The sequence below is a fragment of the Aquarana catesbeiana genome, linkage group LG08 (assembly GCF_042186555.1).
Source record: "Aquarana catesbeiana isolate 2022-GZ linkage group LG08, ASM4218655v1, whole genome shotgun sequence".
Classification (NCBI taxonomy): Eukaryota; Metazoa; Chordata; class Amphibia; order Anura; family Ranidae; genus Aquarana; species Aquarana catesbeiana.
In genome coordinates, this window is record NC_133331.1 from 267158336 (window position 1) to 267183234 (window position 24899).

At 44.0% G+C, this 24899-nt stretch overlaps 1 protein-coding gene across 3 annotated transcripts in view; it reads right to left on the bottom strand.

Moving 5' to 3' along the window:
* Nucleotides 1-9442: 9442 nt before the first annotated feature.
* The window catches only part of LOC141106421 (uncharacterized), a 34985-nt gene continuing 19528 nt past the window's right edge, over nucleotides 9443-24899 (bottom strand). The window contains exons 4-5 of one of the 3 annotated variants that reach the window (XM_073597194.1): nucleotides 18637-18670; nucleotides 9443-18513 (exon numbers count right to left, since the gene is read on the bottom strand). In XM_073597194.1, coding sequence (XP_073453295.1) covers nucleotides 17156-18513; nucleotides 18637-18670 — 1392 coding nt within the window. In that variant the 3' untranslated portion in view covers nucleotides 9443-17155. The remainder of the gene's footprint in view (nucleotides 18514-18636; nucleotides 18671-24899) is intronic. The other 2 variants (XM_073597191.1, XM_073597193.1) reach the window with 2 other exon arrangements.

The following is a 24899-nucleotide window of genomic DNA, read 5'->3' on the forward strand; positions in this document are numbered from 1 at the left end:
GTCATACGAGAGACTGCAGCTTCTGTCAGACCAGACTGAACCCAGGGCAATCACTCTCAGGTCTTCTTTCCACGCTTCCTTCCAGCCTTTGGCTGTGGTGGTGGAGTTGTGGCAGCAGGAGGAGGAGGAGGAGGATCGTCCCTCTCAATGACATCCGTCTTGTGTGTCAGTTCCCCACTCTCCCCCTTATGAAGGACTTTATAAATCAGGTCCTCAGAGATCTTGCGTTGACCCTCCTGCATGCCCTGCAACTTTGTGGCAGCCATGCAGGCAAAGGCCTCTTCAGAACTGGGGAAGGCTCGGAGGGACGCCGAAGCCTCCTGGATCAGCCTGTACGCTGAATCCTGCACGGGACTCGGAGTGGCCTTCCTGGCTCGTTTATATGGCAGGCGGAGGGGAGGGACCTGAGACTCAGTCAGGCTGCGACTTGTCCCTGGCTTCTCTTGGCTGACACTTAGCCCCGCCTCCTCCTGACTGACACTAATAATCCCCGCCTGCTCCTGACTGCCACATTCCACAACCTCCTCCTGGCTGAGGTCTTCCTGTGTATGAAAAAGGGACATAGTTTTAGTTTTTTATTCATCAATCACACACAATTTTCACCTCCTGACTGCTGCAAATTGAATGTTAACAAATATAACAGACTATCCTTCTGAGGCCAGCAGTTTTCATTCTTTTCCCAATTTTGGGTGCCCACTACTGTCTATTGATATGTAAAACAGCAATTAGTGATCAATAATAACATCTAATAAACATCATTTATTTATTGACCAGAAATCTGTAGAAGAATGCTATACCTGACTCCAGCTGGGCTCCTCCATTTCTTCCTGGCTGGAAGGCCCAGGTTGGACATCGGAAGCCTCAGCTGGGGTGGAAGGAAGAGTGGAAGGAAGAGTTGAGAGGGATTCCCTGACTTCAGTGTGGTCTGACAGAAATCGCAGTCTCTCATAGTACCACAGCCTGGGGACATAAACGTCATCTGCTGCAGCTCCGGATCTCTGGGAATCTGTGACCTTCTTGCGCTCCCTAAGATATGTGCTCCTCAGGCCACCAATTTTAGCTTTCAAATAAGGGATGGTTGCTGTGGGGACCACCGGCTTCACCAACTCCAGCAGTTTCTCCAGCGCTGTCTGCCTCTTCTGTTTGTGGTTATAGTGGGGGTGTCTCACTTGCCACAGACAGGGCAGCTCCCTGTACTTGTCTATGAACAGGGGCAGGAAATTGTGGTCGTTGAACCCATCCATTTTCTCTGTAAGACACAACACACGACAAAGCCTAATGTCAGGCCAAACTCCCCTAATCTTGTTACAATATAGGCTTCCATTTCGAAGCAGTATAGGCCCAAGTTTAGATCCTACCTTCGTTAGCACGATCGGCGTCTCCGATGCTCCTTCCTCCGCTCACAGATCGTACGTAAGACACGCGCGTTACGATTTATACACACTGCGCATGCGTATAACTCCGCCTGCCCCTGACGTTCTTTCTAGTCTATTCCCCGCCCCTTTTCGTTCGGCGCAGTGGGGGAAGAGCACATGGCGGATAGACAGCAGGATCATGCTAATTGTAGCAACGAGGAGGAGGAGGAAAGGCCAGAGCCTGAAACGTCCCGATCCAGAAGGAGATTAAAGGACTCAAATATGTCCTTTGGGGAGATGTTGGAGATGGTGGACATCCTGAAGAAAGCCGACTATGATGGAAAGTATGGGCCTTACCCCAACCCCAATGTCTGAAAGGCCAAGATCATGGCGAAAGTGGTCAGGAGTCTGCACCGGAAATTCGGGGTACGACGATCGAAAGATCAGCTCAGGAAGCGGTGGTCGGACCTGAAATTACGAGAACATGAGCAGTACAGAAAGATCCGGAGAGTGCTGCAAAAAAGTAAGTAGTTGTGTTGTGTTCCTATTCTTTATGTTTATTACGTTTGTGCTGCTCCATGTGCTTTTAGGAACTGTTTAAAATGGCAACTTTCATGTTCATGGGCACATTATTCGTTCGGATCACACATTGTTATTTCGGACGATAAAATACCATTGTTTAGGCCATATGCATTTGGCCACCATTTTGACGCCCTATACTTGTCTTCAAAGAATTGGATTGTGTAGATGGCTTTGTTACTAGAATGAAATGCAAACTAGATTGTGTGTAAGGAGAGGACACTGAGCAGCTGTTTTCACATCTGGACACTGGAGCACTAGTGTGGGACCCCAGAACACCATTTTTATTAGGGGGCCACACAGGTGCTCCAATGTATACTATATGGGGGGGATACATCTGTGAAGCTTTTACCAAACAGGTAAAGTATTGCAGCTTGACAAAGGACACTAAAAAAGCTACATGTTGGAACTCGGCTAAAATAGATAATTGTACCCCACTTCCAAGCAATGTTTCATCTTCATAGTTCTGACATTAAATATCTGTGTGCTAATTATACCATTTTTGTTTTACATAGGGGAGAAAAGACACGGAAGACACCCCTCATCCGAGGAGACCAGAGCCCCCCCCCCTCTGGAAGAAGGGGAAATCCCCCCAACACAAGATGAGCAGGAGGATGAAGACGTGGTGGAAGTAGTTACCACAACAGGTGAGTGTCTGCGACCACAGGCTCAGATAAGAGATGGATGGCGGCATTTTTTTTAGACCTAATTTATTTTGGGGTTCCTCTCTTTTTAGGTGATCGTGAGGTTGTGGATGAAGATCCTTTCACATCCGAAAGTGCCCAGATCCTGATCGGGGAGATCATGGGGTGTAATTTACAATTGGAAAACATCAAGCAAAACATCAATGATGTTATTCCAAAATATAAAAACATCATTGATGTTTTGGGGCGAGTTTAAAGCCCCTCCAAATCACTTTCTTCTTTTGTGTGCTACAATGTGCGAAATGTTTTTGTGATTTTTCCCAAAGCCAAATTTGGAGGATGCACACAGTGTGCCAACATGTGCTATCTGCCATCACGGGAGATCAATGGATGCGTTTTGGGGGTGCAACCCCTTCCTCAATAATAAAGTAGCGGTGAGGAAGGGCTTTCTCCCCCAAAACACGTCCCTTGATCCCCCGTGATGGCAGGTTGCACATGTTGACATTGTGAAATTTGGCTTTTCCAGGGGTGATTTCCCCCCATCTGAACGCAATATCAAACACAGTTCCTAAATACTTATGTCTGATATTGCCTTCCAGTTCTACCAAATGTGAACTTTGTAAGATCAAGATTTGTGTCTTTCTTGTGGGTTTTACACAGGCCTGTTTTCTATAAAATGCACATTTTGATTTTGGATAATGACACCACAAAAATTGTTATACAACAAACATGTTGGTTTGTCAGAAAAACCTTTGGTAAATGCACATGTGATTGTGCAGGTATTAAAAAGATTGTTCATCAAGAATGTGTGGATTATTGTCTCAACGCTACAACACTTTTGGGGTGATGTAATTGTTGTTTGATGAGAAAATGGGGGTTATTTCCTAAGGGGAAATCCACTTTGCACTACAAGTGCAGTTTCAGTGCAGTTGCAAGTGCACTTGTAGTGAAAAGTGTCTTTGCATTTAGTAAATAACAGCCAACAGTGCTTTGTATAAGGTTACACAATCACGACATTTTCTGCACTCCACACATTTCTGTCAGGGTCAGCTCAAACAAACACAAGCAGTAAATGTCCACAAAGAAGAGCCTGGGGGGAGATGCCTGTCGAGAACTTGAGGTCCTGCAAGCTTCTCCCTGTGGCCAAATACCGCAGGGTAGCGACCAACCTCTGCTCCGGAGTGATGGCTTGCCTCATGCAGGTATCCTGCCTGCTAATATAAGGGGTCAGCAAAGCCAACAAACGGTGAAACACGGGGTCCGTCATCCTGAGAAAGTTCCTGAAATCATCAGGATTATTCTCACGGATCTCACGGAGCAAAAGCATATGAGAGAACTGGTGACGCTGAAGCAACCAATTCTTGGTCCATGAACTCCTCCCCACCCTGTTCATGGACTGGACTTGTGTCAAGGTCAGGACCCCAACACCAAGCCCCCGCACAGCACGAACTGTACAAGGAGTACGCATACGAAACATGGCTAGAAAACGGTCGGCTGCTCAGAACGAAGTAACAGAACGCACTGAAGAACAGCAAGGCCTGTGAAGAGCGACCTGAAAAACAGCAACGAGCAGGCAAGATCACACAGAAAACTCTGATACGAACTGACTGCACGCACTGAAGAGCAGATACAAACCCACAAGCACAAACTGAACAGCAGAAAACGATCTGAAAGCCACGAGTCTGAAAAAGCGCGAATCGTCTCTCACCAAACTTTTACTAACACGAGATTAGCAAAAGGAGCCCAAAGGGTGCCGCGCTTGGTTCTGAACCGGCCTTTTCTAGTCTCGTCGTACGTGGTGTACGTGACCGCGTGGTTGTCGATCGGAAATTCCGACAACTTTGTGCGACCGTGTGTAAGCAAAACAAGTTTGAGCCAACATCCGTGGGAAAAAATCCTAGGATTTTGTTGTCGGAATGTCCGAACAAAGTCCGACCGTGTGTACGGGGCATAACTGTTGAGTCTGCAAAAGACTTGAAACTGGGGCAGAGGTTCAGCTTCCAGCAGGAAAACGACCCTAAACATATAGCAAGAGCTACAATGGAATGCTTTATATCAAAGCGTATTCATGTATTAGAATGGCCCAGTGAAAGTCCCGTCCTAAATCCAATTGAGAATCTGTGGTAAGACATGAAAATTGCTGTTCACAGACGCTCTCCATCCAATCTGACAGAGTTTGAGCTATTTTGCAAAAAAGAATGGGCACAAATTTCACTCTCTAGATGTGCAAAGCTGGCAGACATAAAAAGACTTGCAGCTATAATTGTAGAACCACCTTTCGCTGCAAAGTATTGAGTCAGGGGGGCTGAATACAAATGCATGCCACACTGTTCACATATTTATTTGTAAAAAATTTTGAAAACCATTTCATTTCACCAATCATTTTCCTTCCACTTCACAATTATGTGCCACTTTATGTTGGTCTAACACATAAAATCCCAATAAAATACATTTACGTTTTTGGTTGTAACATGACAAAATGTGGAAAATTTCAAGGGGTGTGAATACTTTTTCAAGGCACTGTACATTCAACAAACCGGCACAACTATGTGAATCCACATCACTCCCAGCTATGCCAATCTCACAATGGGAGTATGGTAGCTCCAATATATTTAGAACATTAATCCCTATGCTGCCAACATTGTTATGGCTGCTATATTGTATAGATGACATGGTCATTGTTTGTTTGGGACAATCTGTCTTCATCTGTAGTAGATTTTGTAGCCTGGTGCAATCAGAATAACTTTGGATTATCCTTCACCTTTGTGATGCCATGTGCCTTTTTTTGGCCTTGAATTTAGTCACTTGGAGGGTAGTATTGTAGCCAATAATTATTTTAAGCCCACATCTGGGAATACTTACAGTATATACTCAAGAATAGGCCGACCCGAATCTAAACCGAGCCACCTAATTTTACCACAAAAAACTGGGAAAGCTTATTGACTCGAGTATAAGCCTAGGGTTGGAAAATGCAGCAGCTACTGGGTAAACAATGCCCATTTGCAGCCTAACTGTGCCCATTTGCAGCCTCATTGTGTCCATTTGCAGCCTCACTGTGCCCATCTGCCGCCGTACCTTTGATTACTAAAACAGCGGGTGTCTCCTGCTGTGTTATGCAGTCTGTTCAGCCGTCCATTGTAAAAAAGCCCTGCCTCCTCCTTGTCTGTGATAGACGGAACACTGATACAGTTTCCCAGCACTGTATCAGTGTTCCTCTATCACGGACGAGGAGGAGGCGGGGCTTTGTTACAATGGATGGCTGCCGAACAGACTGCATAACACAGCGGGAGTCATCCGCTGTTTTAATAATCAAAGGTACGGCTGCTGTACGGCTCACTCGAGGGGGGGGGTTCAGCCTAAAAAATGGGCTGAAAAACTCGGCTTACACTCGAGTATATACGGTACATTATACAAGTTGCCATCATCCCAGACAAGTGCAAAACATCCTAAAAAGTCAATTCTGTAGGCTGAAGCAAAATTGCACTAGGGATTAAGGCTATATACAATATAGTTTTATTCCAAAAAATGAATGAGCTGAAAGAACAGCCTGCAGAATTAGTTGAAAAAGCTTACTCTTTTTTTTTTTTAATCTTATTTCACCTGTATGTGCAGGCTATAAAATTTTTGTCTGATGTGAACTCAACGTCTGATTTTCTGATGGTGAGTACAGAAATCCATCACACAAAAGTCGAAAGAACTTACAAACACGCATGCTCGGAATCAAGGAACGACTGGGAAGAGTTTGGTCTTGTAAACTACTGTTCGTAATCCAGAATTAACATTCGTGACGTGGCAATTGATTAAATGTCAAAATTCTCATCTTCTTTAATGGGATAATAATGAAGCTGCTTTGCTGGTGATACTGATGTAGTTATGCTAAACGTATTTTAAAAGGCATTTGTTTTGTATGATCTGAAAATCGTGAATCAAAGCTCACCAAACTTCTACTAACACGAAATTAGCAGAAGGGGCCCAAAAGGGTGGCCCTTGAGAAATGAACTTCCGCTTTATATTCCCATAGTACGTCACTACGTTCGTGTTTGTCAAACGACAATTTGAGGATAGTTAGTATGCTAGACAAAATCCTGCACACGCGCTTTTGACAAAAATCAGACGCTCGGTCGTCCAACAATCAAACCGTGTGTACGAGGCCTTAGTGTCATGCATATAGGCCATATGCAATAGTAGGCCTAAAGTTTCGTACAGAAAAGCCCCTAGCAAAGTTCTTGATTATACCTGGAAATACAGTTGAAATATCAACGTTCCAATGTAAAAAGAAAAAATGTCTAATTTGCAAACACGTTTCACTTGGTCAAAAATCCTTTGTGGGAAAGGACAAGACCATCCAATCCTTTCAGAACCTGTTCTTCAAAGTATGTCATCTATTGTCTCACATCCCCATATGTAGTCTTCTGTATGTAGGGAGAACCAGTAGGATCCTACACGCACACTTCAACGAACACTGGAGGTTTGTAGAAGATGGCAATACAAAACAATGTGGTTGATTTACTAAAATTGGAGAGTGCAAAATCTGGTGCAACTGTAGCCAATCCGCTTTTAACTTCAGCTTGTTCAATTAAGCTTTGACAAAAAAAAAAAAAAAACCTGGAAGTTGATTGGTTTCTATGTAGAGCTGCACCAGATTTTGCACTCTCCAGTTTTAGTAAATCAGGCCCAGTGTTCCTAGGCATTTTGCTGAATCACACAGGAATCATCTGATGGGTTTAAAGTGATGTTAAAGTCTTGGTTTTCCTTTCTTTACCACTTGCCTACCGGGCCCCTAAACCCCCTTCCTGCCCAGGCCAATTTTCAGCTTTCAGCGCTGTCACAATTTGAATGACAATTGCGCGGTCTTGCTACACTGTACCCAAATGAATTTTTTATCATTTTTTTTTCACACAAATAAAGCTTTCTTTTGGTGGTATTTAATCACTACTTGGATTTTTTTTTTTTTTTTTGCTAAACGAATAAAAAAAAAAGACCAAAAATTTTGAAAAAAACAAAAAACAAAACCTTTATTCATAGTTTGCAAACACGTGATTTTTCTCCTTCATTGATGTGCGCTGATGAGGATGCACTGATATGTGGCACTGATAAGGACTGATAGGTGGCACTGATAAGGACTGATAGGTGGCACTGGTGGGCACTGATTTGCACTGGTAAGTGGCACTGGTGGGCAATGGCAGGTGGCACTGGTGGGCACAGATGAGGCGGCGGCGGCTCTCCGTGTTTGGGACCGATGTCCCTCTGACAGAAGCCGGGGATCAGGTTTTTTTTTCTCCTCACGCTGTCAGTGTGAGGGAAAAAAATAGCCGACTACCAGCTGTTTACACCATGTGATCAGCTGTCATTGACTGACAGCTGATCACATGGTAAGGGGTCGGGATTAACCCCATTACTTTGATCTATGATCAGCCGAGTCTCACTGACTCGCTGATCACAGATCGTGCCCCGCAGGGGGCGCACAGGCAGCTCATGCACGGGAGGATGTACATGGACGCCCTCCCAGCAATTAAGGCCCATGCTGTAGCAGTCTTTCGGCAATAGCATGGGGGCAAAGGGGTTAAAATATAAAACATGTTATACTTACCTATTCTGTGCAGTGGTTTTGCATAGAGCAGCCCAGGATCCTCCTCTTCTCGGGTCCCCAGTCAACGCTCTTGGCCCCTCCATCCAACCAGCTTGCTCTGGGGCCAACCATGCAGGCTTACTCACTTGGCCCGTTAGTGGTTAAGTATGCATCTCTGTGCCATGCTGACAAGGGAGCAGCTTTTCTGATCAGGCTCAGGCTGAAAAACAAAGACTTTGCACACCTTTTGTTTTAATGCACCTGGAATGTATTTACCAAGTGTACAGTGAAGTGGCAATTGGGCTTTAATTAAAACTGATTAGCTAAGGGATTGATGAGGCTAATTGATGCGGTCAGGGAACAGTAAAACGGCATTGTTTCAGGACACGGGTGCCAGAGAAGTACAGTCAGTTGTTTAGAAAAGCATACCTTCTAAAATAAAGCAAACTGCATGGTGACATGGTGACTTTAAGGCTCTATGTTCTGCACATGGCTAGTAAGAGCTTGTGCTGTGACATCTCTATATAACGATTATTTCCCTTTCATCAAATTCTGCATTGTGTAGAGCAGGTTTTAACGTTGCTGGTTATGTAAATCCTTCAATGATGGATATTAGCATGTTTTACTGTAAATCATTCAGCCCGTGGCTGAATCTAGCCTGCCAGGCCATTTCATGTGGCCCTCGCACCTCTCCTACGACATCCCCCTTGTCTACACCCCCACCTTGTCTCAGCAGTCTGCAGCAGAGAGAACAGAACTCCTCTGCCAGATCCTGCACTTCTCCATGCAGTTGTGGAGAGGATTGTCTCTGCACCCCCCCCCCCCCCAGCAGTTGGCAGCAGAGAAGAGGACAGAACTACTACAGATCCTGTGCTCCTCTGTTGAGCAGCAGCATCCCCTCCCCTCCTCTCAGCATTCAGCTGATTCCAGCCCTCCTCTGGTCCTCCTCCAGACCCCATACCTTCTGCTTCCCAGCTCCGCTCCCAGCTTCTTCCCAGCAGCAGCACAAAGTAAGGGGGGTGCATTGTGATGTACGGGAGTGTGGGTGGCGCTTGACATCTGATGTAAGGGAGTGTGGGTGGCGCTTGACATCTGATGTAAGGGGGGGGGGGTGCCCTGAACATCTGCTCAAGCAGGTGCAAACCAGCACTGAGTCTTAAGTTATTAGTAAAACCAGTAATAATCGAATGTCGAGGCAATCATTTAATATGATAAAGAAGAATAGTTACATTTATATAGTCTTACAGATACAACTGGCCCTTTGAAGGAAACCATAATGCTGATGAGGCCCACGATGGAAATGAGTTTGACACCCCTGCTGTAGAGTAGAGGAAATTCTTGTTTCAATAAAAAATATAATTCTGAAAAATCATAAAAATGGTTTGTTTATTGAAATTGCAAAATGTATTAATACATGGTTCAGACACAATAACTTTTTTCTTACTAAACCACCTACCTCTACATCTGTTTAGTATTCACTACCGCGTGATTTTAGAAATTCAAACGGAAAAGGAAAAAAAAACTTGAACAAAACTAGAATTGAATCTATGACGTCTAAAAGGGTTTCTGCATACAGCTGCTACTTGTGTCTAATTTGTCTCTTATAGCTGGAGCACATTGTCTCTTAAAACCATATTCTGTGTGCAGATATTTGACATGATTGTTCTGCTTACTCATGATTAGATCTCAAAGATGACAGGCTGCTGAGAAAACCAATCACTAGGGGGGGAGAAGAGCTTCATCAGAAGAACCACGGAAACTCATCAGCAAACATACTGCACCACTTACAAAAGGAAAAAAAAATGTAGTAAAAAGAAAAATGCAGAGTTCAGGTGCGAGTGAATGAATCTACAGGCAAAGTCCACCCAAAAGTAAAAATAAAAATTATATTTAAGCACTTGAGTCCCGCAAAATGGCACCGGACATCAGTGGTTGTCTCCTGTCCCAGCTGGGGTGCAGGCTAGAACTGCTGACTATTAGTGATAGCTGGCATCCAGCACTAGGTTCAGGAGCTGAAACAATTTCGGGATAGCTGGCATCCAGCACTAGGTTCAGGAGCTGAAACAATTTCGGGATAGCTGGCATCCAGCACTAGGTTCAGGAGCTGAAACAATCAGGGATTTTTAGCAATCACAAACCCATGAAAAATTTGCAGTCGTGCAAAACTGTGCCCTTGTCAATTTGACTTGATCTTATCTAAAGCCCCATACACACTGCAGATTTTTGTCTTCAGATTTACCAAAACCATATAATATGAGGTCAAACCTTAAGAGTTTCAATTTGTATGCAATCAGGCAGCCCTTGCACTACATGGTTTTGGTAAAGCTGAAGACAAAAATATAATAGTGTGTATGGGGTCTTAAAGTAACACTAAATGTTATTCTTATTCTCCAAAAATAATCTATACACATCCACTACTAATTTTTTTTATAAAACCGTTCCTTAAAATGGTTTTCTGACACCTTGTAACATCCTCCACATGCTCCAGAACCTTTCACTTTCCCCCTCCCTTCCGTTTGTTTGGAACAAGCAGTGAAGAAAACGAATTTGGAGGATGCTGACAGCAATAGAAGGTACTTTTTGATTTGAGAACATACACTTGAATAGATTTTTTTAAATTAGTGTCATGATATGCTAACAGATTACACAAATCGGTATTGTTTTTCCAGGTAAATATCTTGGGGGATGATCAAAATATTTTCCTGTAATTATTCCCAATTCAGTTTTGACTTGCCTGTAAATTCCTGTTCTATAAGTATAGTACAGGACACAGAGCTTATATATATATATAGACCAGTGTTTCTTAACTCCAGTCCTCAAGGCTCCCCAACAGGTCATGTTTTAAGGATTTCCCTCAGATGAAACGGCTGTGGGAATTACTAAGGCAGTGAAACTGATCAAATCACCTGTGCAAAATAATGGAAAGCCTGAAATCATGACCTGTTGGGGCGCCTTGAGAACTGGAGTTGAGAAACACTGATATAGACCATGGGTTATATGCAAGCTACCTTCAGGTGATTGGACACTGGAAAAAAGAAACTGTTAGGACTGCCCCTAGCCCATTTTCGTTTAACCCCATCCATTCTGTGAGACTCCAATTTTCACACAAGCAATATGGAGTGACCACAGAAGGTGGGGGGCCTGTGTTCTGTACTGCACTCCAAGATAAGGAATTTACATAAGCCACATATCCCATTATGTTATTACAGTACAGGACACAGAGCTGGTATTTATAGACTATGAGATGTTCCAAAGTAATAAACTGAGGGGTGGGCAACAACATAGCAAACAGAGCTGCTAAAAGGCTCACAGAAAAAACAAGGGTGAAGAAACCCGAAAAAAACACTTAGATAACAGTTTGCAGCACCTTGCAGCCAAAACTACAGTGTGAACATCAATCTTGTAAAACCTGAAGAATTTGGAGACAAAGGACCAAATGGTGGCCTTGCAAATCTAGGGTATAGAATAGATGCTCAATGCTGGGAAGCCCGAGAGACTGCAACTGACTTGGTAGAATAAGCTCTAATAGGGAATGGAGGAACCTTTTTTTTTTTAAGGGCGTAGGCTCTGGACAAAGCCATATAATGCACCTGGCAATGGTGGAGCGGGATTCAGGTTGTTCTTTCCCAGAGTCCAATGCTAGGACACTCAGACTCAGTTTTGCAAACAGAAGCCGTGGCTTCCAGGTGGACCCTAAAACCACCCAGGCAGTGTAGGAAAATTTCCTCGGCATTGTAGAGTAGGACAGAAGTTAGGGGAGATGCTATCCTCATTGAAGTGGCCTTGAGCCCACCTTGGGAGACCTCACATGTAGGGTTGCCTTTCTTGTGACCATTAAATCTGTTAGAAAGTCTTGGTACCAAGACCACCAAGCATTTTTTACCCAAAGGGATATCCTAAACAGCTCATGGGGGGGGGGGGGGGGTTTATTCAGGGCCAGTTGCTTGAAAAAGTCTGATAAAATAAAGTCCGAAATAAGAACAAAGTATTCCCTTGGACTCAGTTGTCTGTCCTCACAGTGGGCAGGAGGTAGATTGTCTCACTCTGAGTAAGCTGGACTCAACTAAGTCAGAGTTAACCCTATCCTTCAGAACCTGGGTATCAATAGCGATGCCGGTAAAGCTAGCAACTGAGAAGCGGGGTGGAGTAGGGGGCCTTGCACCACTAAATCTGTTTTGAGTATGTTTCTGTACGACGTCTGTCTGGCCCGATTCAGTGTAATGAGGATCACCAGAACTCTTTCTGTCTTATTCTTTGACTGCTATGCAAGGCAAGATAAATATCTTGAAGGAAACAAGGAAAGGCATATATCAGCCTTTTAAAATTGTCTGTTGAACCTGGAGGCCAGGATGTCCACATCTGTTTCCCCCACCTTTGACATAGATTCTGGAGGACCTAGGGGTGAAGAGACCACTCCCTTGGGTCTAGGCGTTAGCAGCTGACATCACAGGATACAGGGCATTTTCATATTCATTACAATAGAGTCATGCTGCCATCCTCAGGTGAGTAGACACTGGCCAAAAAAAAGCAGTAATCCCCTCTCAGCGCAGTTTTGTAGCAAGCCACGGGCATAGGAAGAGGGGTGGGATCATACATCACAGGACACAGTGTATCTTCATATCCATTACAATAGAGATGTCCCAAAGCACTGAATATGTGAGAAGGGCAAAGCGGCAACAGGCCCCAACTCCAAAATAGGTTTGAACCTCAAACAGCAATTTGCAAGGCCCTCTGCCTGAAGGTTGTATCTGCAGAGGCCTGAACAAAGGGTATGAACTGAAGAGCAGGTGGCAGCTTGCAAACTTGAGCTACAGAAGGCTGATGTTGATCAGTCCAGGAAGCACCAACACTCCTGGTAGATTAGGCTGTTACAGGGAATGGCAGGACTCTTCCTTTAAGGCAGTGGTTCTCAACTTCTGTTCTCAGGACCCACTAACAGGCCAGGTTTGCAAGATAACTGAAATACATCACAGGTGATATATCATTTGCTGCTCAGTGATGGCAGTATTCTAGTCTGCATCTCCCCAAGGTAATACTTAAAATCTGGCCTGTTCGTGGGTCCTGAGGAGAGCAGTTGGGAACCACTGCAAGGCCACAAGCCCATGAAATAAGCTGACAAATCCATCTAAAAACAGTAGATTTTGATTACGCTTGCCCCATTGATGTTTTTTTTAGGTCGCATTGACCGACCGCACACAATGAAGGGAGTTCTGGTGTTTCAATTGTTAATTTGATTGCCTTCTAGAACTGAGAGCCGAGTCTTACTTCCTCTGAGAATCAGTTTCCCTGGACAGTTAGGGAGTTGTAAACCCCCCCAAGCCGTTAAGGCTTGCATCCCTTTTCACCACTTTCCAGGGCATGGGATGGAATGACTTTTCCAAGTCAAGGGCAGAGTTGGAGATCCACCAGGCCAGGGAAAGATTTGCCTAGCTAGATAGATGCATTAGATAGGTGCAATGTATCTGTTTGTTCTACGATGTGAGGATGTTGAGTTGAAGTGACTTGGAGTGAAACTGGGCAACTGCATCAAAGAATGCTACTTTTAGGCCTAAAAGCCTCATGCAGAGGCAAACTGGAGGTGGCTTTTGGATCTGAGGATCAATGTGTGGGACCTTAAAAAGGCAATATTTTCAGGAGGAAGGAAAATTTTGGCTAGGATTACATCCAAGATTAGACCCAGGTTTTCCAATTGGTATGAGGGCTGAAAGGCAGATTTTGGAAAGTTGATTAACAAGCAGGTTTGAAAGAACTAAATTGTCTTTTGGATGTTGGCAGACAAAGTTGTGGCTGAGGAGTCCTGCAGCAGAAGGTAGTTTAAGAAGCCTGTGACATGAATTCCCTGGGTCCACAAAAAAGCAAGAAGTGGGGACTTTTGCAAGCACTCAGGATGAAGAGGGGCGCATAAATAGTAGTGCTACAAATTCAAAGTGTTGGTCCCCCTCAGCAAAATTTAGATATTGTTGATGTGAGGGGTAGACAGGGATGTATAGACTGGAATCAAAAAACATACAGGAATCTGGTGCTAAAGTCTACAGTTGTCGATAACTCATATGATCTTTGGCCATGTAGTAGTCCACAGCTGCTATGAAAAACCACCCGGAGAAGTGGAAGATAGAATAATTGCAAACAAAAACAGTGCTTGGGGCTTAATACCATCTGTAATTGTAAGTGCCAAATAGTCATTCCAGGGCAGAATGATGCATTGTGGGATAGCAAGACAAAGTCAATTAAAAGTTCAATAAAGAGTATCTATTAAAAAAGCCATAAATCAATATTTGGTATTCCATAAAATCCATATGCTGATATGAAGTATAAAAGTGTGGTCAATACAGTTGTATATAAGCCATGCAAGCAAGCACAGTGTCATGGTTACCCCTCCGCTTGCTGTCCAGGCTTTGCATTTCCGTCCATTAGCGGCACCTTACCAGCGTCTTCCGACCATCTATCGACGTCACTTTCGGTGCATCACCTCTGGTGAATGCGGCCCGGCTCGAAATAATACGCCCTTTTCAGCCTCACCAATGATACAGCTTTCACATACCACACATGGGGGTTTTTCCTGGATTGCCGCTACATGGGTAAAGGGTTTGCTTGCCTGGTTTTATACAACTGTATTGACCACATTTTTATACTTCATATCAGCACATGGAATTTATGGAATACCAAATATTAATTTATGGATGTGTAATAGGTATTACCCTTGTCCCAAAGAAACAATGATGATTTTGCTGATTCGATATGGAATTTTTTGTTCACAAAGAAATCTGTTTAGAGATTTTAGGCAATATGTGGCAGATCCCCCCATTTGGTTTGGGGATTTGAATAAAAACTTCAGAATCTTTCCGCTAAAGGAACTGGTACAGCACTCCTTGTGACTGAAGTTTGTGTAACGCTGCCAGTAAATCTGCCTGTTTTTGAGTCAAAGCTGCCAGATTGGAGTGTAGAGGTAGAAATTCTATTTTGTACCCCTTTGAAATTACAGATTGGGCCCAGTGGTCTCAGATTCACACTGGCACAAATGCCAACTGACTTCTCCCACTCCTCCTTTTTAAATTTTGCCAGCCTATAAGTGCCCAGAGTGTCCATGCTTGTTTTGGCAGTGGAGAATTAGTTGCTTCTAGACAAAGACTAGTTTGCACCACATCGATCAGTGTGTTCACAGTATGGCGAAAATTGTGGAGAAGCCATAGCTTTCAGGCTCATAGAATGCAGGGGTTTGAAAATCCTCAGCAGCTTCTTATGCAATATCTGCATCACCATTACTTTCCTCTATTGCTTCCATGATGGGAGTAGTGTCATAACAGGACATTGCTTCAGGACAAGGGAACAGCTATCACCCTGAACAGTTCCAAATTTCCTGTAGGCAATCATCGGAATGCCCTTTGTTTCAGCTCCCTTGCACCTGTGATCCACCATTGTTAAAGTGAGGTGATTCCCCACGGGGTACTCACTGAATGGGATATGAAAGAATGGGGTTTGTGTGTCCGGAATGCAGGATCAGCAATAACCCATGCACTGACAGGGATCCCGTGACTGCATCTCTGTTGCAGAAGGCATCAGGAAAATTCACTATGCATGTTTTCCAACAGATATGGCGGGTGGAAGTGTGTCAGCTGTGAGGAATGCCACATCTACATCATCATCCTAAGACTAAGTCTGGATGGTGAAAAAAAAGTTTAACATTTTTGGCACCATAGGCAATTTTAGAGGAATCAGGAGTTATTCACGTTATTACGTTACTCCATGTTCTTCTTGTCTCTATCTATGTATTCTGCATTAACCACTGTGAAGTGTCTATTAGCCAGGAGCCAGTCCAAAATACAGGGAAACCCTGTCTTACCTCATCCACATCAGTGGGCCTGTTAGGGGTCCAAGCTTCGAGTACCATGGTGGGCAAACACCCGAAGGGGTTTTCAGGAAACCATGGAGATGAAACTGGACCTATATAGCTTCCTGCAGCCAACCACACACATTGCACTTTTCGCCAGGGTGCGCGTGTAACGCAGGATCTAGTGGCCGCAGCACACATTGAGGTCTGGGTACAGTCCTCAAGCTATAACACTGAGGGTTACCAAACAGGAAACTGCTGGATAGCCTAGGACAATACGGAGTCAGATCTTGGTAAAAGTGTCAGAAGAAAAAAGTAATGATTGAAAGAACTTTTAGGAGAAGAGGTCCATCACCTAGGGACACTAGCACAAAAACAGTCTCATGGAATGGGTGGGGTTATATAAGCATGTAATAGGAGCGGCTCTAGCAAGTTTTTTGCCAGTGTCCAATCGCCCAAAGCCTACTGTCCTGTACCATACAGTTAAGAATGCATTTTTTCTTATTTCTCACAATTTCTTCCCTATAAAACCGAGTAAACAAAAATATCAGTATCCAAACCTGCTACAAAATTAAAGCCCTATCTGTCCCAAAAGAAAATACATGATATGTTGGGCTAGACTACAAATGATAGAAGGTATAAGGTGCGGAGCGGAGACATCTCTGGATGGGAAACAACACAGACTCATTGGGATTAGGGAGCGAAAGGCCCCAGAACTTAAGTGGTTATGTGAACTGAACGCTTAGTTCTGGCCAATATATTTTACTGGCTTCTGTGGCCAAATCAGCCAGAGTCTAAACCTCTGGAACTCTTCTCTTCAGCAAAGTAATTTCATTCTTCTTCCTGCATGTTGCAGGAGTGGGACCCCTTTGTAAACAAAACATGAATTTGATGAGCAGAGCTAGGAACTCAGCTACAGAGATCCCCATTATAAAGTTCCCAATGGGGCAGACACTGCTGGGTGATCCAACCTTTTCTATCAGGGAGGCACAAGACATGAGCCTTTAGCACCAAAACCCCCCAAAAAAACAATAAATAAAAATAAAAAAAGCTGGGTGCTATTTTTTCTTTTTATGTCAAACTGGATATCTGGCTCCCAGGATCTGCCCAGAACTGACTCAGTTAAGGTATGGACATGGAAGTTGTTTAAAAGGGTACTTTGCCTGATATGCCTCAGTGTTCATGCTGATGCTTGGGATGCCGCAAAAGCCATACTTGCTCGAAACCTGGCTTGTGCTTCTTCTCTAATATGGAGCCTTTCGTGTTTCAGAAGGCCGAGCTTTCGTGTAAAAGTCTTGCCGCAATCAGCGCAGGAGAAGGGCTTCACCCCTGAATGCGTACGTTGATGCCTAAGCAAGTTGGCTCGTCTTGTAAACCCCTCCCCGCACTCTGTACACTGAAACGGCTTGTCGCCCAGATGAACCAGCTCATGTGTCCGAAGGTCAGCTTTAGTTTTGAAGCAACGGCCACAGTCAAAGCATGTAAACACTTTACCATCTGCATGGATCTTCTGGTGGGTGCTAAAGGCTGAGCGTTGAGAAAAACATTTGCCGCAGTCAGGGCAAGTGAAAGGTTTCTCGCCAGTATGAAGCCTCATGTGCTCGATGAGGCCAAGGCTCCGTTTAAAATACTTATCGCATATGGAACACTGGAACTGCTTATCCTCTGTGTGGACAGTTTGGTGAGATACAAGGTTTCCTTTGCTTCTAAAGCCTTTACCACACTTCAAGCAAACAAAAGGTTTTTCCCCAGTATGGATTCTACGATGGATATCCAAGGCAGCCTGCTGGGAGAAGTATCGGCCACACTCGTCGCACATCAGCACTTTATCCCCTGGAGGAACTCTAGGAGGTCTCTCAGCTGATTCATCCCCGCTAGCGATTTTCTTGATGACGACTTTGCTGTTAATGGTGAAGGCTTCTGTTGCGTCCCGGTTGGAATTTTTAGGCAGGTACAAAAAACCTTCCCGCAGGGCCTCCTTTGTCCACTTCTTTGGTTTCTGAGGACCGGTTGCAAGTATAGAACATTTGATGCATTTAACTGGCTTCGATCCTTTTGAACTCTCAGGTTTGGCTGCAAAAGCTTCGCCGCAAACGCTGCAGGTCACCACTGCCAGTTTGTCGCCAATGACCGTGGTGCCATCTTCAGAGATGAAAACTGTTTGAAAGTTATCTTCGTCAATATCATGCTGATCATCATTGCTGTCAACCGATTTGGATTTCGTTTCTGTAGGCCAGCTTTCAGATGTAACAGAATCCTCTTGTGCATCAAAGTCAGAAGCTTGGTCATCCTCATCTTCCTCTTCCTCATCTTCATCTTCGTCCTCTTCCTCTTCTTCTTCTTCCTCCTCCTCCTCCTCATCCTTTATAGAAATGGATACACATTCAAGTGGCTCGGTAGACGCATCGATAAGTTGAACTACGTGTAGTTTATCTTCAGATTTCACATGAGAGCTTTCTTTAATGACACTTTGATGTTTTGTGGTTTCGTCAGAAGCTTCATTTCCCAAGCTGTCTCTTTCTTGACTTTCAACCTCATCTGTTCAAAATATAGCAAATTACATTGAGTTAAAATGGACCTGTCATTTTTACAAATCCTAACTTAACCATTGTTTACGCTGGCTGTGTATATAACAGTTGTACAGTTTCCTTCTATATTCACCTTTTTTCCAGAGTCTGCACGACGTTTCCATCATCTAGGCAGATAGAAACAGTCAGTAACCATAACGAGGAAGGAGTTTTTTTTTTCTCACTACGGGCCCCTAATTAACTGTGAATGTCCATATTTTCCTTCTGTTATACACATATTGGGGTTGATTTACCAAAACTGGAGAGTGCAAAATCTGGTGCAGCTGAGCATGGTAACCAATCGGCTTCGGGGGGGGGGAGATAGTAGTACTATAATGAAGCACCAGTAATGGTAGAAGCCTACTTTTTTTTATATGAGGAAATTAAAGATTATGTGCAAAAAGAAAAGGCCACAATGATGTGAAAGTATTGAGGGATAAGTTTGACTGCAAAGTTGAAATAACTTTTTCCCATGAATAGTACTCGGCTGATGTGGCAAAAAAAAAAAAAAAAAAAGAAAAAAATCGGCTTCTAACTTCAGCTTGTTCAAATAAGCTTTGCCGAAAAAAACAGAAGCTGATTGGTTTCTATGCAGAGCTGCACCAGATTTTGCACTCTCCAGTTTTAGTAAATCAGCCCCCATTGCCATCTTGTAGAGCCGCGTGTACAGCAAACTATTACAAAGCATTTGCAAAGCTTCAGAAAGCTCCAAGCAGATTTTCTGAAAGCTTTAAGGCACCCTTCAGCTCCACTTTGGGTAATTCAAAAAATATATTCATGATATCTCTCCAATACATGCACATTTGAATGAATGAATGAATAACTTGTATAGCGCTACATATGCAAACTAAATGGCCTCATTTGCCCATGTTTTGTCTCTTTAAAAACACTGCACATACACAAAAATAGAAGTGTGGATGTGTTCTGTACTTCTAACATACTTCCTGTTCTAGGGTGACAATGCTGCTATAAATACTGTACAGATACAGTACAGCAAGAAACCATTTGTCACCTTCGGACAATGTTGTGTGCAAATAAAGGGAAAAAAAAAGTATGAAAAAAAAAAAAAATAAATAAATAACGTAGTCACCACATCTAAGGCCTGGTAAGCTGCAATATATACATTTTTTCTTTGGTTACTGGGTAAGCTGCAATATCCACTTGACCTCTGAAAGGTTTACCCCCCTTCACGACCAGGCCTTTTTTTTTGCTATTTGGCACTGCGTACTTAAACTGACAATTGTGCAGTCATGCAACACTGTACAGAAATGAAATTTATATCATTTATTTTTTTTTGCCCACAAATAGAGCTTTCTTTTGGTGCTATTTGATCACCACTGGGTTTTTTTTTTTTTTGCGCTATAAACGAAAAAAGACCGAAAATTTTAAAAAACAAACAATATTTTTTACTTTCTGCTATAAAACATATCCAATAAAAAAAAATGTAAAAAATGTCTTCATGAGTTTAGGCCAATATGTATTCTGCTACATATTTCTGGTAAAAAAAAAATCCCAATAAGCGTGTATTGATTGGTTTACACAAACGTTATAGCGTCTACAAACTATGGGAAATATACTGGATTTTTTTTTAATACTAGTAATGGCAGAGATCAGCAACTTATAGTGGGACTGTGATAGTATGGCGGGCAGTCTGACACTAATGGGGCATACACACGGTCGGACTTTTCGACCGGACTTGTCTTAAGGACGCCGACGGACCAAATCCGGCGGACAATCCGATCGTGTGTGGGCTTCACCGGACCTTCAGCGGACTTTTCCATTGGCAAATCTGATGGACTTTAGATTTGGAACTTGCTTCAAATCTTTACGTCGTAACTCCGCCGGACCCAGAAATCCGCTCGTCTGTATGCTAGTCCGACGGGCAAAAACTGACGCTAGGGCAGCTATTGGCTACTGGCTATCAACTTCCTTATTTTAGTCCGGTGTACGTCATCACGTACGAATCCGTCAGACTTTGGTGTGATTGTGTGTAGGCAAGTCCGGTCGTTAGAAAGTCCGTCGGAAGTCCGTCGAAAGTACGCTGGAAAGTCTGTCGGACCAGTCCGGTCGAAAAGTCAGCCTGTGTGTATGCGGCATTACTGACACTTTGTGGGAACCAGTGACACGAATACAGTGATCAGTGCTAAAAATATGCACTGTCACTGTACTAATGAAACTGTCTGGAAAGGGGTTACCATATAGGGCGATCAAAGGGTTAAATATGTGCCTAACTATGTGTAATGTGTGCTGCTTTTACTAAGGGATGTAATGGTTTCTCTGCAGGGAAACAAAAACCGCCACATCCCCACTGACGGGACACACTTTTTCCACATTTTGTTATGTTACAGCCTTATTGCAAAACGGATTAAATTCATTATTTTCCTCAAAATTCTACAAACAATATCCCATAATGACAACGTGAAAGAAGTTTGTTTGAAATCTTAGGAAGAAATGAGAAAATTAAAAATAACAAAGGATAAAAAAAATCCCATGTAGATAAGTATTCACAGCCTTTGCTCAATACTTTGTTGAAGCACCTGTGGCACCAATTACAGCCTCAAGTCTTTTGGAGTATGATGCTGCAAGCATGGCACACCTATTTTTGGGCAGTTTCTCCCATTCTTCTTTGCAGGACCTCTCAAGCTCCATCAGGTTGGATGGGGAGCGTCGGTGCACAGCCATTTTCAGATCTCTCCAGAGATGTTCTATCGGGTTCAAGTCTGGGCTCTGACTGGGCCACTCAAGGACATTCACAGAGTTGTCCCATAGCCACTCCTTTGTTATCTTGGCTGTGTGTTTAGGGTCGTTGTCCTGTTGGAAGATGAACATTTGCCCCAGTCTGAGGTCCAGAGCTCTCAAGAGCAAGTTTTCATCAAGGATGTTTCTGTACATTGTTGCATCCATCTTTCCCTCGATCCTGACTAGTCTCCCAGTTCCTACCTCTGAAAACATCCCTACAGCATAATGCTGCCACCACCATACTTCACTGTAAAGCTGGTATTGGCCAGGTGATCTCTGTATTATCAGACCAGAGAATTTTGTTTCTTGTGGTCTAAGAATCCTTCAAGTGCTTTTTGGCAAACTCCAGGTGGGCTGTCATGTGCCTTTTACTGAGGAGTGGCTTCCGTCTGGCCACTCTACCATACAGGCCTGATTGGTGGAGTGCTGCAGAGACAGTTGTTCTTCTGGAAGGTTCTCTTCTCTCCACAGAGAAAGCTGGAGCTCTGTCATAGTGACTATAGGGTTCTTGGTCACCTCCCTGACTAAGGCCCTTCTCCCTTGACCGCTCAGTTTGGCTGGTCGGCCTACTCTAGGAAGAATCCTGGTGGTTCCAAACTTCTGCCATTCCTGGATGATGGAGGCCACTGTGCTCATTGGGACCTTCAATGCTGCAGAAATTTTTCTGTACCCTTCCCCAGATCTGCGCCTCGATACAATTCTGTCTCGGAGGTCTACAGGCAATTCCTTGGACTTCATAGCCTGGTTTGTGCTCTGACATGCACTATTAACTGTGGGACTTTATATAGACAGGTGTGCGCCTTTCCAAATCATGACCAATCAACTGAATTTACCACAGGTGGACCACAATCAAGTTGTAGAAACATCTCAAGGATGATCAGTGGAAACAGGATGTACCTGAGCTCAATTTTGAATATCACAGCAAAGGCTGTGAATACTTATTTACATGGGATTTTGTTGTTTTTTATTTTTAATAAATTTGCAAAGATTTCAAACAAACTTCTTTCACGTTGTCATTATGGAGTATTGCTTGTAGAATTTTGAGGAAATAATGAGTTTAATCCATTTTGAAATAAAGGCTCCATGCACACTGGAGCACAAAAAAGCTTTTTCTGGATGCCAGATTACTGGCAGAAAATGCTGGTTGAAAACCGCGTTCTTAACAGCGTTTTGTACTAGCGTTTATGAACGCTTATGAGTGTTTTTTAGCATTAGCGTTTATGGGCGTTTTTAATAAAAATACAGAGAGGACACTCCAAAAATCCCACAATGCATTCCCAAATTCCCACAATGCATTGAAAAAATAGAATGCCGAACGCGCGTTTATGAGCGTTTAGCGTTTTTGTGGTCAGAAAAACGGCACTTTGAACGCGATTTTATGGCGTTCAGAGAACAGCCCATAAATTCCACTGCTGATAAAAGCTAAAAAACAGTGGAGTTTATGGGCTGTTAAAAAAAAAAAACGCCCAAACTCCAAAAAAAAGGCCGTTTATGAGCTTCAGTGTGCATGGAGCCCAAGGCTGTAACAGAACAAAATGTGGAAAAAGCGAAGAGCTGTGAATGCTTTCCGGATGCACTGTAGATAGGAAGGTATTATGATAGTGAGAGTCCCTGCCTCAGGAATAAAAGGTTTAAAAAACACACAGTTTGCATGTCTGCTGACTGCAGGCCTACAGAGCATTTATTTTGAGAAAAGAAATCTGCTCTGGCAGCTTTCTCCGGATTTTGCTATTTCCGGATGGGGCTCTGTAGTTTGGGGATTCCTAAGAGTCTTGGGCGGGAATCTCCAACCCTGTGCCCCGGTATTGTGGACAGTCTGTGCCCAGGTGCACACAGCCCGTATAATGATGGGCAGGCGAGAGCAGTAGATGGTGGAAGGTGGAGTGTGAGCAGCTTGCTGCTGTTGGTTAAAGACAGACCCCTGTCAGGAAATCTGTCTGCCCTGTGGAAGACTGCAGCCCGTGTAAGGGGGGATTCTATGTCCAGGGACCGGCAAAGGCTGACCAGCTTTGAGAGTCTAGGAGACTAAGGAAGCCAGTGACACCAGCGGGCTGGAAGGAATCGAGGAGTCTGTTGGGAGCCATCAGAGTAACTGCAGACAAGAGAGAGCCAGGTGGCTCGGTATGTTTTTCGTTTATATGTGCTGAATGAAGTTGAAACCCCTGCATGGGAATCTTGAATGGACTTATGTTTTTTCCTTTTAATAAACAAGGGCTATTGGGCCCTTAAAGATAACACCTGTGAAACGTGGACTCACTGCACAAAAAGAGCATCTACCACTGAGCTAAACCAATATCATAAGTGGTTGTCAGATGAGGGCATACAGACTGAAATCTGGGTCTCGGCTCCAGTGGTGAGTCGTGTCAGGAACTGCTGCTAGCGGTGTGTGGCAGCCAGGCGAACAGCATTGCGGAGGAGTTCATTTGATGGACTGTGTTAAATGCAGGCGGTGTACCTGTGGAAGTGAGCTCAGAAGATGTCTCCACCTGGGAGACAGTGAATGAATGGTTCACGTAGAACCAAAATAAAGAGTAAGGCGCAGTGCAAGGGGCTGAGATCTTGGCCGCTGACTATATGTAAGCTACGCTACCTACAGAGGAGGTTGGGGACTTCCTTGTAAAACTTGAAAAAGTTGCTGTAAAGAGAAAATGGCCTAGGGACCGGTAGCTAGAATTGCTGCAACCCTTACTACTGATGGGAGTTCCGGTCAATTTACCATTTGATGGATTGGGACCAGGATGACTACCACCAATTTAAAAAAGAAATCCTTCTTAGAGGAGCAATCCAGCGTATCATTGTCCCCTAGCAATGCTTCCAGGTGGGAGAGGTGTCACCGAAAGGCCAAGGTACAGAACTATCAGTAAAACGCAAAGTTTTGTGTCATGGCCGCTTGGGGAAAGTGGTCAGCCCAGAAAGGAGGGCATAACAGTCTGCATCCTGCATGAGGTATAGCCAACCAGCTTTGGAGTGCACGTCGGCTGTTACCCCTAGCAACAGTGCTCTGGTGTTACCTGCAGGGGGTGTCAGTGGGTCCAGAAAGGTTGCAGTGTTGCTCCATGACCACATGGGGGCGTCAGCCTGTGAGACACATCACACTCAAGTGAAGGCTATGACAACCCCAATGAATTGGGAATGTGTCCAGCAGGGATATCCGCAGTACAGGTGAACGTAGACTTGCTACAGTGTGCTACCTGGAGTAGTGGGGAGGCACAGGGTAAAGTCAAACTGGCAGCAGGGCTAAAGACTGAAAGGGACATGGGGACTCTGCACATGCCTGCTATAATTCAGCAGATGGCTGGGGAAGTTAAACTAGGGGTGACCAAAACAGTCCTGGTGCCATGTTCCCTAGTGATAGGTGCTGGAGATGCCCAAGAAAACCTCCCAGGAGCCCACAGTCATGAAGCGGAGTGTTTCTCAGGTCAGTTTTGGAGATGCCCAAGTAGGAAAGAGTACCCCTTTAAATAGAGGGGGCGCTATGAAGAGTGGTTCACAGGCTGTGGTGGGTAATAGACAACCCACAAAAGCAGCAGTTATGTATACAGGTAATGAGTCAGAAGGACTGGTTAAGGGCGCATGCATGGCAGCTGTGTTGTCCACAGCCCAACAGCTGGAAAATAT